This window comes from Macaca nemestrina, chromosome 7 (genome assembly GCF_043159975.1).
Source record: "Macaca nemestrina isolate mMacNem1 chromosome 7, mMacNem.hap1, whole genome shotgun sequence".
Taxonomy (NCBI): domain Eukaryota; kingdom Metazoa; phylum Chordata; class Mammalia; order Primates; family Cercopithecidae; genus Macaca; species Macaca nemestrina.
Genome location: NC_092131.1, coordinates 91,929,143 through 91,943,284, shown reverse-complemented (window position 1 = coordinate 91,943,284; position 14,142 = coordinate 91,929,143). Strand labels below are relative to the sequence as shown.

At 37.7% G+C, this 14,142-nt stretch overlaps 1 protein-coding gene across 5 annotated transcripts in view; it reads left to right on the top strand.

Moving 5' to 3' along the window:
* LOC105479406 (leucine rich repeat containing 28) overlaps positions 1-14,142 on the top strand; it is a 129,069-nt gene that overhangs the window by 112,975 nt on the left and 1,952 nt on the right. The window contains exon 11 of one of the 5 annotated variants that reach the window (XM_071100596.1): positions 10,901-10,935. The exons of the other annotated variants lie outside the window; for them this stretch is intronic. Within the exon in view, the coding sequence (XP_070956697.1) occupies positions 10,901-10,919 (19 nt within the window). The 3' untranslated portion in view covers positions 10,920-10,935. The remainder of the gene's footprint in view (positions 1-10,900; positions 10,936-14,142) is intronic. 5 annotated transcript variants of the gene reach the window in all.

Here is a 14,142-nt window from a genome sequence, read left to right as displayed (position 1 = left end):
TGAAAATGTAAACAAAATGATAGTGTCAGGATGCTCAGTAGCCAATCAAATTCTGAATACCTGTTTTTAAAATTAAACTTTTTAAATCATGGCAATTCATTTTTGAAAATAAAGTAGATCCTTCAAATGAAATCACTTTTATGTTATCTTTATATAAAATTTGGGGAATTTAGGCAGTACTTGCATTTTCCATTTACTATTTAATTTCCCTGCTACAACTTAGAAATATAGTGTGACTAATCTATTGTTTCAGGACATAAATATGATATTAATTTCATAAAATGAGTATATCAAGTACATAGAACTAAGGCAATGTTCTTTTCTTGCATAAAGCCAGAGTGCCTCTGTTTATAGCAGAGATGTAATGCCAAGATACAAACATGGCTTTCTGTGGGAAGTTAATGGTAGGGTCTGAAATTGAGAGTTTGTGGCTTTCATTCAGCCCACCAGGCTGTGCTCCTTCCCATGTTGCCATGGAGATTGTATTAAAAGCATCGGCTTCAGTTTCTACCATAGTCTTAAAAGTACTTTATTTTGTAATTGAAAACCAAATACTTGAATCTCCAGTAGCTTTTTGCTGAAAATATTTTTTAATATCATAAACTCTAAAAGATCTAAGTTTTCTAATATATTCAGTTGTTTGCATTGCTTGTCATAAAATACATTATATCAGCCAATATCTAAATTAATGTGAACATCTGGCATTATTTCAAAAAGGAACATATTGAATATTCTTCTAAAATACCAAATTCAGTGGAAGTGTTAGTTTCAACCTAAATTTAATACAGAGTGAAGTAAAAAGAAATGACAATATTTTGCATAAACAATAAATACCCAAACTTTCAAATATATATAGCAAAGAAGAATAGCTAGCAAATTCATGACTTTTGATCCTGTAGGCATAGCAAATTTTCATTTTCAAAACTTATTGTTCATTTATTAAAATGGAGGACTTCAACACAGAAGATTATTTCTTAGTAAAATAACATATTTCTCTTTTCCCAAGCATGTATGGATCTCACAAGTTCTGTATTTCCCAGTAGGAAACCAGGCTACCCAAAGTTTTTCAGGGGCATTGGATTAGTTTGCCAGGGATGCTGCAACAAAATGCTACAAACTGGGTGGCTTAAACAACAGAAATTTATTGTATCTCAGTTTTGGAGGCTGGAAGTCCAAGATCAAGGTGTCAGCAGGGTTGGTTCCTTCTGAGGCTGTGAGGGAGGGATCTGTTCCAGGCCTCCATCACTTGTAGATGACGATCTTCTCCCTTCGTCTCTTCACATCATTTTCCCTTTATGAATGTCTGTCTCTGTGCACAAGTTTTCTCTTTTTATAAGGACACCATTCATATTGGATTAGGGCCTACCCTAATGACCTCATCTTATCTATTATATGTGCAAGGATATTGTTCCCAAATAAGGTCTCTATATTAGTCAGCACAGGCTGCCATAACAAAATGACAGGGTGGCTTAAACAGCAGAAATTATTTTCCCATAGTTCTGGACGAAAGAAGTCTGAAATCAAGAGGTCAGCATGGTTGGGTTCTAGTGAGGGCTCTCTTCCTAGCTTGCAGGCAACCAGCTTCTCATTGTCTCCTTATATGGCAGAGAATGTCTCTTCTTATAAGGGCACAAATCCTATCATGAGGATCCCACCTCATGACCTCATTTAAACCAATTATCTCCCAAAGACATCCTCTCCAAATGCCCTCACATTGGGGGTTTGGGCTTCAACATATGAATTTAGGAAGGAAACAGTCCAATCCATAGTAGTCACATTATGAGGTACTAGGGGTTAGGACTAAAACCCAGGAATTTTGGGGGCTATACAATTCAACCCATAACAGTTGGCGCTCTTTCCCCACTGAGATAAGAAAAAAAAAATGTTTTCTCCTGCTTTTACATAGTCACTCAATACTGAATATAATACAGAATGCTTCACCTCTTGTCACCAAAATTTGTGGGAAGTTCTCCCCACCAGCAACCAGCCAGTTCTCCAGTAGATACTAGCTAGGTGTCCTGTAAGTCCATCAGTTTCTGGACACTATCTTACTGGAGATAGCATTAGATCCCGCAGGTTAAGGGCTCAGTCCCACAAGACTGCCTCCACTTAAGATGCTAGTTACAAGTTGTAGATTGTCACCTGTACTTCTGACCAACCAGCTGTAAAATCAGGGCTCCCAATACCTCCTTCTCATGTTCAGTTAATTTGTTAGAGTGGCTCACAGAGCTCATGGAAACACGTAACTGTTTTATCTGTTTTATTCTGCTATCACAGAGTACTTGAGATCAGGTAATTTATAAAGAAAAGAGGTTTATTTGGCTCATGCTTTGGAGCCTGGGAAGTCCAAGATGGAGTGGCCACGTCTGGTGAGGGCTGTCTTGCTGCATCATAACATGTCAGAAAGGCAGCAGGCACAAGAGACAAAGAAAATCAGACCAAACTCATCCTTTTAATCAGGAACCCCCTCCCATGATAACTAACCCATTCCTGTGATAACGGCACTCATGAGGGCAGAGCTCTCATGGCCTAATCACCTCTTAAAGGCCTCCATTATTGTCAAAGACCTTCCAATATTGTCATATTGGCAATTAAATGTCAACATAAACTTTGGAGGGGACTTTCAAACCATAGCATTTGAGTTTACTGATTTATTATAAAAGATACAGGTGAACAGCCAGATAGAAGAGACATATAAGGCAAGGCATGTGGGAATAAATATGGAGCTTCCATGCCTTCTCTGGGCATGCCATCTTCCAGCTATCCCAGAGTTCTCCAAACCCAGTCCTTTGGGCTTTTATGGAGGCTTCATTACATAGGCATGATTAATTAAACCATTGATTATTGGTGAGTGGCACAACTTTCAGCCCCCCTCCCTTCCCCAAAGGTCGGGGATGGGGCTAAAAGTCCCAACCCTCTAATTATGTCTTGGTCTTTTCAGTGACCAGCACACATCCTGAAGCTACCTAGGGATTCCCCAGCCACCAGTTGTCTCATTAGCATATGAATGACACTCTAATCACTTAGGAGATTCCAGAGTTTTAGGAGCCATATGTCAGGAAACAGGGTCTAAGACAATACCATATCCCCCAAAATTCATGTCCTCACATGCAGAATAAATTCACCCCATCCCATCCCCAGAAAGTCCTAAATCTATTTCAGCATCAACCCTTAAGTTCAAAATCTCATCTTAAATATCTAAATCAAGTATGAGTCAGGATATAATTCATCCTGGGGCAAAACTCCTCTCCAGCTATGAACCTATGAAACCAGATGACAATTTAGCTGCTTCTAGCATGTAATGGTGGGACAGGAATACAATAGACATTCCTACTCCACAAGGGAGAATGTTAGAAGGGAAAAAAGGGGTCACAGGTCTCAAATCTAAAATCTAGAAGGTGAAATTGCATTAGATTTTAAGGCTTAAGAATAATCCTCTTTGGTTCCACATTCTGTTCTCTGGGCCCAGTGGGGTGACAATCACACCCCCTTAGTCCTGGATGAACCAAAGAGGTTGCCCTGCCCCTGGAATTGAGAAGGTTGCCCTACCCTTGGACTCTTTCTTCTCTTTAAGGATAACATATGTTTGCATCTAGGTAGTTCTTTTGGCCATCCTGCCTAAAATACCAGAAGTCTGACTGCATTTCTTCATCTCATCCCATCTCTGTCCTGTTCATACAAGCTAGCAGTATTTTTGCTGAAATAGTTGATGATCCACAAGTCACATACCTAATCTGTTTGCAAACCATTGTCCAGTCACACTGTTGATGTTCTCTTTCATGTTTTACAATATGAATAGACTTTGAGAATTTTCTAAATCTTCAAGTTCTGGTTCCTTGTGCTTAATAATAATGTGCTCTCAATTTATCTCTCTCCTCTTGTATTTTACTTACATCTATAAGCAGCAAGAAGAAACCAAGCAGTGTCTTCAACACTTTGCTTAGAAATCTCCTCAGCCAAATATCCAAATTATCATTTACAAATTCTGCTTTCCATCCAATAGAACACAGTTCACTCAAGTCCTTTGCTACTTTATAACAAGGATCACCTTTCTTCCAGTTTCCAATAATACATTTCTCATTTGCAGTCTGAGACCTCACCAGAAGCATCTTTAACATTTGTATTTCTAGCAACATTCTGTTCCTGACAATGTATTTTCTAAGACAATAGAAACTTTCTCTATAGCGCCTTCCTTTCTTTTGTGAGCCCTCACCAGATTCTTCTTTATTTCTCCCAATAATCTCTTTTGCAGTCTGAGACCTCACCAGAAGCATCTTTAACATTTGTATTTCTAGCAACATTCTGTTCCTGACAATGTATTTTCTAAGACAATAGAAACTTTCTCTATAGCGCCTTCCTTTCTTTTGTGAGCCCTCACCAGATTCTTCTTTATTTCTCCCAGTAATCTGTTTTCTATCACACACCTAAAAACTCTTCCAGCCTCTATTCATTACCCCATGTCAAAGCCACTTCTACATTTTTAGGTATTTGTCACAGCAGCATCCCACTTCCTGATAGCAAAATCTCTCACATTGAAAGAGAGAGAATGACTGATTTTAAGAAATTGGCTCACACAATTGCAAAGGCTGGCAAGTTCAGAACTTTGGGGCAGACTGGCAGTCTGGACATTGAGGTAAGAGTTGAAGTTGCAGTGTTGAGTCTGAAATCTGCAGGGCACCAGGCTGGAAACTTAGGCAGGGATTCTTTATTGCAGTCTTAAGGAGAATACCTTCTACTTTTTTGCTCTTAAGGCCTTCAACTAATTGGATAAAAGCCCACCCACACTATGGAGGGTAATCTGCTCAACTCAGAGTGTACTGATTTAAGTGTTAATCATATCTCTAAAAAATACCTTTACAGCAACAGCTAGACTAGTATTTGACCAAACAAATGGGCTCCATAGCCTAACCAAGTTGACACATAAAATTAACTATCACAGTTAATCAAAAGGTCTTACTTTAATCACCAGGGTATTTTGCGACAGGAACTGTAGATAGGCCAGTATCACAATGGTTCTTCCCATAATGCTGGTTAAGCTTTAGCCAAAACAGGTAGTACAGAGTGCATTCAGGCTTCATTGCTGTGTTGTCTCTGCTTTTGTGTAATAAGCCATGGGTGCAATGGAAGAACCAATAGTCCTAGGGATAAAGAGATCTAGTTTGGAAGTTGAGCTAGGGCTATATTACTTTTCTTAGTACTATAAGATATTTACTGTCGTTAGGTTGAATCATACAAGTCATATGCATTTCCATGTGGTCCAACCTGTGATATCCCTTTTACAGGGGAAACAGGTACAGGAAGATTACAAACTGGGCCAAGGTGTCATAGCAGAGCTGGGATTTGAACCCCAGCAGTCTGACTCCAAATCTGTGTTTTAGCCACTGTGCTGTTCAATTAGCTACTAAGTGGACCAGCATATTAGCATCGAGAAATCTTGAAATAAATAAACTTGTAAATAATGAGTTCAAATATACTTTCAACTCATAAATAAACTCATAAACACAAAATTAAATATTCTCTAACATTCTGAACAAGATACTTTTGAAATACATGTGTATGTGTATGTATGTACCCACACGTGTGTGTATGTGTATGTATGTACCCACACGTGTGTGTATGTGTATGTATGTACCCACACGTGTATGTGTATGTATGTACCCACACGTGTGTGTGTGTGTGTACAGTTTGGGTGTTTGCACTAAAAAGTCCAGAAGGATGGAGTTCTAACTCTTTACTATGAGTATCTTGGGAAGGGGGGAATGTGGAGTTATGAGGTAGTCAGGTGGAAGGGGAACTTTCATTTTCAACTCTATATACTTGGGATATAATTTTAGAAATCTACAAAACAATATTTGAAAAAAATTCTTTCTAGAGGTACTGAAAAAGCCCTTTCTCTAAAATTGTATACACATTAAAAAAGAAAAGGAAAGATTGTTATGGCAATTTTTTTTTTGTTCAATTAAAAATGTTTTTATGGGCCGGGCGCGGTGGCTCAAGCCTGTAATCCCAGCACTTTGGGAGGCCGAGGCGGGTGGATCACGAGGTCAGGAGATCGAGACCATCCTGGCTAACATGGTGAAACCCCGTCTCTACTAAAAATACAAAAAACTAGCCCGGCGTGGTGGCGGGCGCCTGTAGTCCCAGCTACTCGGAGGCTGAGGCAGGAGAATTGGCGTGAACCTGGGAGGCGGAGCTTGCAGTGAGCCGAGATCGCGTCACTGCACTCCAGCCTGGGTGACACAGCGCGAGACTCCGTCACAAAAAAAAAAAAAAAAAAGTTTTTATGCAAGTTGCATAAAAGATTGCATAGTGTGATCCAGTCTTTGTCAAGCAATTATAGGTGTGAATATATGTGTATATCTATGTGCACATATATAGTAAATACATGCACATACACATATATTGAAATAATTGTATATATATAGAAAAAGTCTTGGGAAGGACTCATACACCAAAGTAACATTGGTTTCCTTTAAGTAGTGTTAAATTTTTGTAACAAACTGGTATTGCTTTAGAAATTAAAAATAGTTTTAATGATTAAAATATTAGTATGCCAGGTGCCTGTAATCCCAGCTACTGGGAGGTTGAGGCAGGAGAATTGCTTGAACCCGGGAGGCAGAGGTTGCAGTGAGCTGAGATCGTGCCACTGCACTCCAGCCTGGGTGACAGAGCAAGAGTCTGTCTCAAAAACAAAAACAAAAACAAAACATTAGTATGCCAATGGCTTCTTGTAAAAAAAATTTTCACATTACTTCCAAGTAACTCAAAAGACTCATCCTCTTGTTTATTAATTTATCCAGTCGGTCAGCAAACACAGTTTGAGCACCTACTGCCAGCCGGGCGCTGTGGTAGGTGAGGACACCATGGGCTTCAGTCAGGCCACTTTCAAGCTCAGATTTGCACAGCTTGGTTCTTTCAGGAATTCTTGGTCATCTGGGCCAGAGTGATTCTATGAGAGTGCCACGTGTCTGAGTGATTGCTGTGCCTTGAGATGGAGACCTGTTTGTTAGAGGGCCTGCAAAACTGACTTGGTCTTAAAGTTTCCCTTTGTCTTTCAGAAGAATTAATACTCCCTTCTCTCACTCACTAGTAGTTTATTTTTAAAATAAGCTCTTTTACATAATTCTTATCTGGTTTCATCACTTATGAAATGTTTCACATTTCCTTACCCTTGCTTTTTGTGGCTATTGCTTCTTTGAAGCCAAGTAATATCAGTCATACCAACATTATTTGCATACTCATTTTGGGAATTTTTTTTTTCCTTTTGGCAGAAGCCTATTCATTGGCACCCTCTTAAGGTGACTTATGAAATTTCCCACAAGTGAAATAGTCTTCAAAAATTTAAGTAAATTGTTCTTAACTGTTTCTTCCTCCTTGTAACATTCAAAAATTATTTGTTGACCATCTGTCATGGGCCATGCTCTGCAGTAGGTACTGAAAATTCTGCTTTGACCCCACCACCTGATTCTTTTCTCATACATATCTCATTCCTAATGTCTAGGGCAAGGACACAATCAAGAAAGAAATCTGCTTGACATTTCTGTTTCTGTTTCTGCACACAGAATCTTCCCATGAGAGACAGTCACTACGAACATAAATGCAACAAGCAGATACAATATGTTATTAGATGATTCTTGAGTAAGTTAATATGTACACAAGCTCAGGATTTTAACTTTGTCTTATAAATATTTTTTTTTCTTTTGGCTTGACTTTCTGTATGAGTCAAATGTATGCTTTATGTTTTTAATCAGGAAACATATTTGCAGAAGAAATCCCACATTTCTTATGATTTTTGTGGGCTCCAATATGTGCCAACAGCATTGTGATTCGTTCTTTTAAGGAATAGTGGTATTTCTGTATTTTAAAACCAAGCTGAAATGCTCTTTCTTCTGCCTTGCCTGTAAATATGCTCAGAGATTCTAAAGCAACAAATGTCATGTCTGATGTTCTTTGTAGAATTTATCAGCATCTTTTTCTTAACTGTAGAGCTTATTGCTCAGCTCAAAGTGTTTCCCCAGACCTCTGATGTCTCTGGTGCCACAGTTGTGGATTTTAAAGGACTTAACCAACATGAATCCATTCTTAAGGCAGCAGATTTGTTGGTGTACTTGTAATAACTCAGATTATTAATACAACAAACAGATACAATATGTTATTAGATGAGTCTCCCAAAAGCAAATAAGTACACAGCCTTGGGATTTATTTGTTGCACAAATATGACACCTCCAGGTTACTCACTCCACCCCCATGAGCTTCATAAGGAGTTAATGATGATCCAAAGGACATTATCCTTTAACGAGTGTAAATCCCGTATCTTCATGGAATTGAATGGTTTTGCTTGGGAGCTGTTTTAGTCCGTTCTCATGCTGCTATGAAGAAATACCCAAGACTGGGTAATTTATAAAGGAAAGAGGTTTAATTGACTCACACTTCCACATGGCTGAGGAGGCCTCAGGAAACTTACAATCATGGCTCAAGGGGAAGCAAGCATGGCCTTCTTCACTGGCAGCGAGAGAGAATTACTGAGCAAAGAGGGAAAGGACACTTATAAAACCATCAGATCTCATGAGAACTCACTCACTGTCATGCAAACAGGAGCATGGGGGTAACCGCCGCCCCCCCATGATTTAATTACCTCCCACTGGGTCCTTCCCGCGACACATGGGGATTATGGGAATTACAATTCAAAATGATATTTGGGTGGGTACGCAGCTAAACCATATGAGGAGCTTTATTTTTAAAAACTAAATGGCTGTGGTATGAAATGTATCCCTAGTATGAATGATTTGCATGTAACATAATTATCTTTTGATCCCTGTGTTAAGTTTCATCAACTAATCCCCCAAAATACACCTTTTGTGTCTGTGGTTCTTTTCAATTTGATTTATTCAAATGTATATATCCTGGTATAGCATAAAAATTATTGGAACTAGGGTTCTAACCAACTTCATTTAAAAAAATTATTTAAAAAATTTTTTCATTTCTAATTTTTGTCAGTACATAGTAGATATATTTATGGGGTACATGAGATGTTTGATACAGGCATGCAATACATAATAATCACATCATGAAAATCACATTCCCTCAAGCATTTATTCTTTGTATTACTAACAATGCAATTATACAATTTTAGTTACTTTAAAATGCACAATTAAATTACTGACTGTAGTCACCCTGTTGTGCTATCAAATAGTAGGTCTTATTCATTCTTTCTGATTATTTTTTGTACCCATTAACCATTACCCAACCAACTTCAATTTTTTAAAATTAGAGGTAATGTAAAAGTATCTAATAACTCAAAATTCACATAATTTCTTGAGTTAAGAAAAAAAATTCAAAAGTGATGCTTGCCTTTTTGCTTTCCTAAAGATGTCATTTGAAAACAAGTCTTCTGTTTTGATGAAGTTAAATTAATCCATTTCAATTTTATAGTAATGCTTTTTGTGTTCTAAGAAATCTTTACCTCCCCCAAGGTCGTGAAGCCTATATAATTACATGTTAATATAATTATATTATAATTCTCTGTTCCATTCACTTGATCTATGTCTATCTCTTAGTCAATAGCAAACTGTCTTAATTACTATAGTTAGATTATGGTAGGCCTTAATATCAGGTTGAGTGATACTTCCACTTCACTTTTCCCTTTCAGGATTGTTTTAGCTATTCTAGGCCCTACACTTTTCCACTGAATTTTAGAATAAATTTATCTTTGTCTCCAAAAAGCCTTGTTGAGATTTTCATAAGAATTGCTTTAATTTTATAGATTAATTTGGAGACAGTTGACATATATACTATGTTGAGTCTTCTAATGCATGATCATGGTGTGTTTTTCCATTTATTTAGGTCTTTTACTTCTTTCATCAGCATCTTATAATTTTCAGCATACATACCATTAAACGTTTTCCTAAGTTTATATCAAAATATTTCACTTTTTTGTGTGCTTATACATGATACTGTGTTTTAAAATTTCAATTTCCATATGTTCATTGTTAGCATATGGGAATGTTGTTCATTTTCATATTTTGATTGTATATGTGGCAGGCTTGCTGAACTGGCATTTTAGTTCTAGGAGTATTTTTTGTAGATGCCTTGGGATTTTCTGCATAGAAAATCATGTCATGCTGTCTGCTAAGGAGTGGTTTTATTTCTTCCCTTCCAATCTGTATGCCTTTATTTCTTTTTCTTGCCTTATTGCAGCGGTTAGAACTTCAAGTACTGTGCTGACTAAGGTTGTGAAAATAGACATCCTTGCCTTGTTGTCTTGTTACCAATCTTTTTTTTTTTTTTTTTTGAGACAGAGTCTCACTCTGTCACCCAGGCTGCAGTGCAGTGGCGTGATCTCAGCTCACTGCAAGCTCTGCCTCCTGGGTTCACACCATTCTCCTGCCTCAGCCTCCCAAGTAGCTGGGACCACAGGTGCCTGCCACCACACCTGGCTAAATTTTTTTGTAGTTTTAGTAGAGACGGGGTTTCACCATGTTAGCCAGGATGGTCTTGATCACCTGACCTCGTGATCCGCCTGCCTCCACCTCCCAAAGTGCTGGGATTACAGGCGTGAGCCACCGCGCCCAGCTGCCTTGTTCCCAATCTTAAAGGGAAAACACTCAGCCTTTCACTGTTAAGTATAATGTGTTAACTATAATAGTATATATAATGTGTTAAGTATAATATAATCTCTTAAGTATAATGTGTTAACCCTACTGATAAGTATGGGTTTTTGGTATGTTCTCTTTATTAAATTAAGGAAGATTTCCTCTCTATGTAGTTTGCTGAGAGTTTTAATCATGAAAAAGTGTTCTATTTTGTTAAATGCTTCTTCTGAGTCCATAGATATAATCATATGGTTTTTCTTTTGCCTGTTGATGTGGCGGGTGATACTGATTATCAAATATTGAACTAGCCTCACATGCCTGGAATAACTCCCACTTGATCATGGTATGTAATTCTTTTTGTACATTTCTTTAATTTGTTAATACTTTGTTGAAGATTTAAAAATCTTTGTTCATGAAAGATGTTGGTCTGTAATTTTCTGTTTTTGTATTATCCTTGTCTGGTTCTGGAGTCAGGATAATACTGGCTTCATTAAATGAGTTAGGAAGTGTTCCTCTTCTTCTGTTTTTTCCTGAAGAAATTGTGTAAAACTTTTCAAAAATTTATTTTTTTACTCTTTGTTAGAATTCTTCAGTGAAACCATCTGGGCAGGGAAATTTGTTTTCTTTTTTAAATTATAAATTCAATTTATTTAATGGTTGTAGGACTATTCAGGTTGTCTATTTCATCACAGTTGAGTTTTGGTAGTTTGTAGTTTTCTAGACACTAGACTGTTTCTTGTAAGTTGTCAGATTTATTAGTATACAGTTGTCCCTGGTATTCCTATACATCTTTTTAATGGCTGTAGGATCTGTGGTGATATCATCTGCTTCATTTCTAATATTAATTCGTGTGTTCTCTCTTTTTATCTTTGTCAGTCTTGCTCAAGATTTATCAGTTTTATTGTTATTCATAATCCTAGTGGTTGATTTCATTGGTTTCTCCTCATTGTTTGGTATTATTCTGCTTGCTTTGGGCTTATTTTCTTTTTTTAGGTTTTTAAAAGCTAAAAGAGGACATTTATAGCACTAAGTACTTACATTAGAAAAGAGGAAAAGTCTCAAATCAATAATCTAAGCTTCTTTGTAATGTAAGCATTTAGTGATATAAATTTCCCTCAGCACTGCTGTCTTCTAGCTATGTACCAAAATCTTTGATTTTTGAATCGTATTTTCATCTTCGTTCAGTTTGTGTATGTTTTAAGTTCCTTTGATATTTCCTTTTGACCTGCGAAAGTGTGGTCATTTGATCCATGGGTCAAAGAACTGTGGTGTTTAATTTCTATATGTTTGAAGATTTTCCTCTTATCTTTTTGTTATTGGTTTCTAGTTTGATTCTATTATAGTCAAAGAACATACTCTATGATTTTTTCCCTTGCTTTAAACTTAAATTGTTCTTCATTCTGTAGTTTCCTGGTAGAAATATGAGTTATTAATTTTAGACCTTTCTTTTCTAACATGTGTATTTAGTACTATAAGTTTCCCTTTAAGTACTGCTTTGGCTGCGTCCTATTACTTTTTGATAACTTGTATTTCATTTTCATTTAGTTGAAAATTTGTTTTATTTCTCTTCAGATTTCTTCTTTCACCTAAATATTTAGAATTAAGTTGTTTAATTTCCAAATATCTAGGAATTTTCCAGCTATCTTTTATTATTTCTAGTTTAATTCCCTTGTAGTTTGAGAACATAATTTGTTTGATACCTTTTAAATTTTTTAAGGTGTGGTTTTTTGCCCACATTTTGTAAACATTCTCATTTAAGTGTTCCTACCAGTTTATGGCTCTAGCAGCTCTGTCCACGTAGGCAGATTTCAGCTGTGACTTGGTATATGGTCCATGGGCATTTGAGAAAAACAACGTGTATTCTGCCACTGTTGGACAGTATTCTGTATATGTCAGATTTTTTTTTATTGTGTTGTTCAGTTTTTCTGTACTTGTACTAATTTTCTATCTAGTAATTCTATCAGTTGCTGAGAGTAAGGTATTGAAGTCCCCGACTCTATTTATGGATTTATCTATTTCTCCTTTCATCTCTATTATTTCTTGACAGCTTTATTGAGATAATTCACATATCATATAGTTTCATCCATTTAAAGTATACAATTCAGTGTTTCTTAGTACATTCAGTGATATGTGCAACCCTCACCCTAATCCATTTCAGAACATTTTCTCTCCCTAAGGGAAACCCTAAACACTTAGCTCTTGCCCCTGTCCCTCTATCCCCATCATATCTAGCTCTAGGCAACTGCTTATCTACTTTCTGTCTCTGTAGATTTTCCTATCCCTGGCCTTTGGCTTACTTTACTTGGAGCCAATTTCATCTGGGCATGTTACTGGTTCTGGATTGGAGGTTTCTACAGCATTCTATTTAAGATATAGAGAGCAATAAGGTACCCAGGGAACTCGCCAGCACTGCGTTGTTCCTCAAGTCCCTCTGTCCCTGGGCTGTCTGCCTTCATTCTCCCTTTCAGAGCTTGCCTGTGCTTATTTGTTGTATTTTGTTCAGAGTGTTTCAGGTGTAGTGGAGAAGACCTGGGAAGAATGGGGCCTACCCCATCTTGGTGGAACCAGAAGTTCCCACTGAAATATATTTTCTCCCGAAATCCAGAGGGATCCACCAAGTGTGTATCTGTTTCTCTGTAGTGGGCAGTTCTGGATATAACTCTTCTTTTCCATTTGAAACTGCACTGATGTAGCAGGCATGTGAACTCTTGCAGGATTTCTCTCTCACCTCTGATAATCATGTATCTATTGAGGCATCAAGGGTGCTTGCTACTTCCAGTTTGTATTCCCCCTTGCAAATATATTTAGCCTTAGGGAAGAAAAGACTTCTTGGCCCTCCTGGAGATTTTCAGGAGGTGGCTGAGCAGGGTCCGCCACCTTGGGTCCTCTCTGCATTTCCATTTTCCTCCCTCTAGAATCTGCAAGGGGAGTCTAGCACAGCTGTCTCATCGGCTGTTGGCCTCCAATGAGTCAAGCCTTCTGTTAACCACTCCCAGGTGCTTAATGTATCATATTCTGAGGTATAGGTGAAGTACCCCTGTTGGCCTGATCCAATCTTACATTCATTCTTGCTGGCTAATGTACTTAGAATCCATTTCCATGTGTGCCCTCCAGGTTCCTGCTAATATAGTTTGACAAGATCCTGCAACTCCATCAGCATGTACATGATTTCCTCCAGGAGTAGACCTTGCAGTGATCTCTGGATCATGCTAGGATTTTACCCTTTTTGGCCCTAGAGGCGATGAGTATTGATGGTGGTGGGTCCTGAAAAGTTTTTAGATAACCACCACAGAGGAAGCCATTGAAACATTTGTACCCAAGGGAATGCTAGTTTTCGTAGAAGGTGGAAAGATCTGTTTCTGATATGAAGAAATGTTTAGAGGTGCTAGAGAGTCAAGGCTCTTAGATTTGTGCCTGTCTAGAGGCTCCCATATTAAGTCTCAAGTTCCCACTCTTTCCCAACAGCATCTTTTACTTTAGCATAAGAGACTTAGCATAAATATATCTTTATCTGGCATGTGATCCTGAAACCTCTACATTTAGCTTCAGC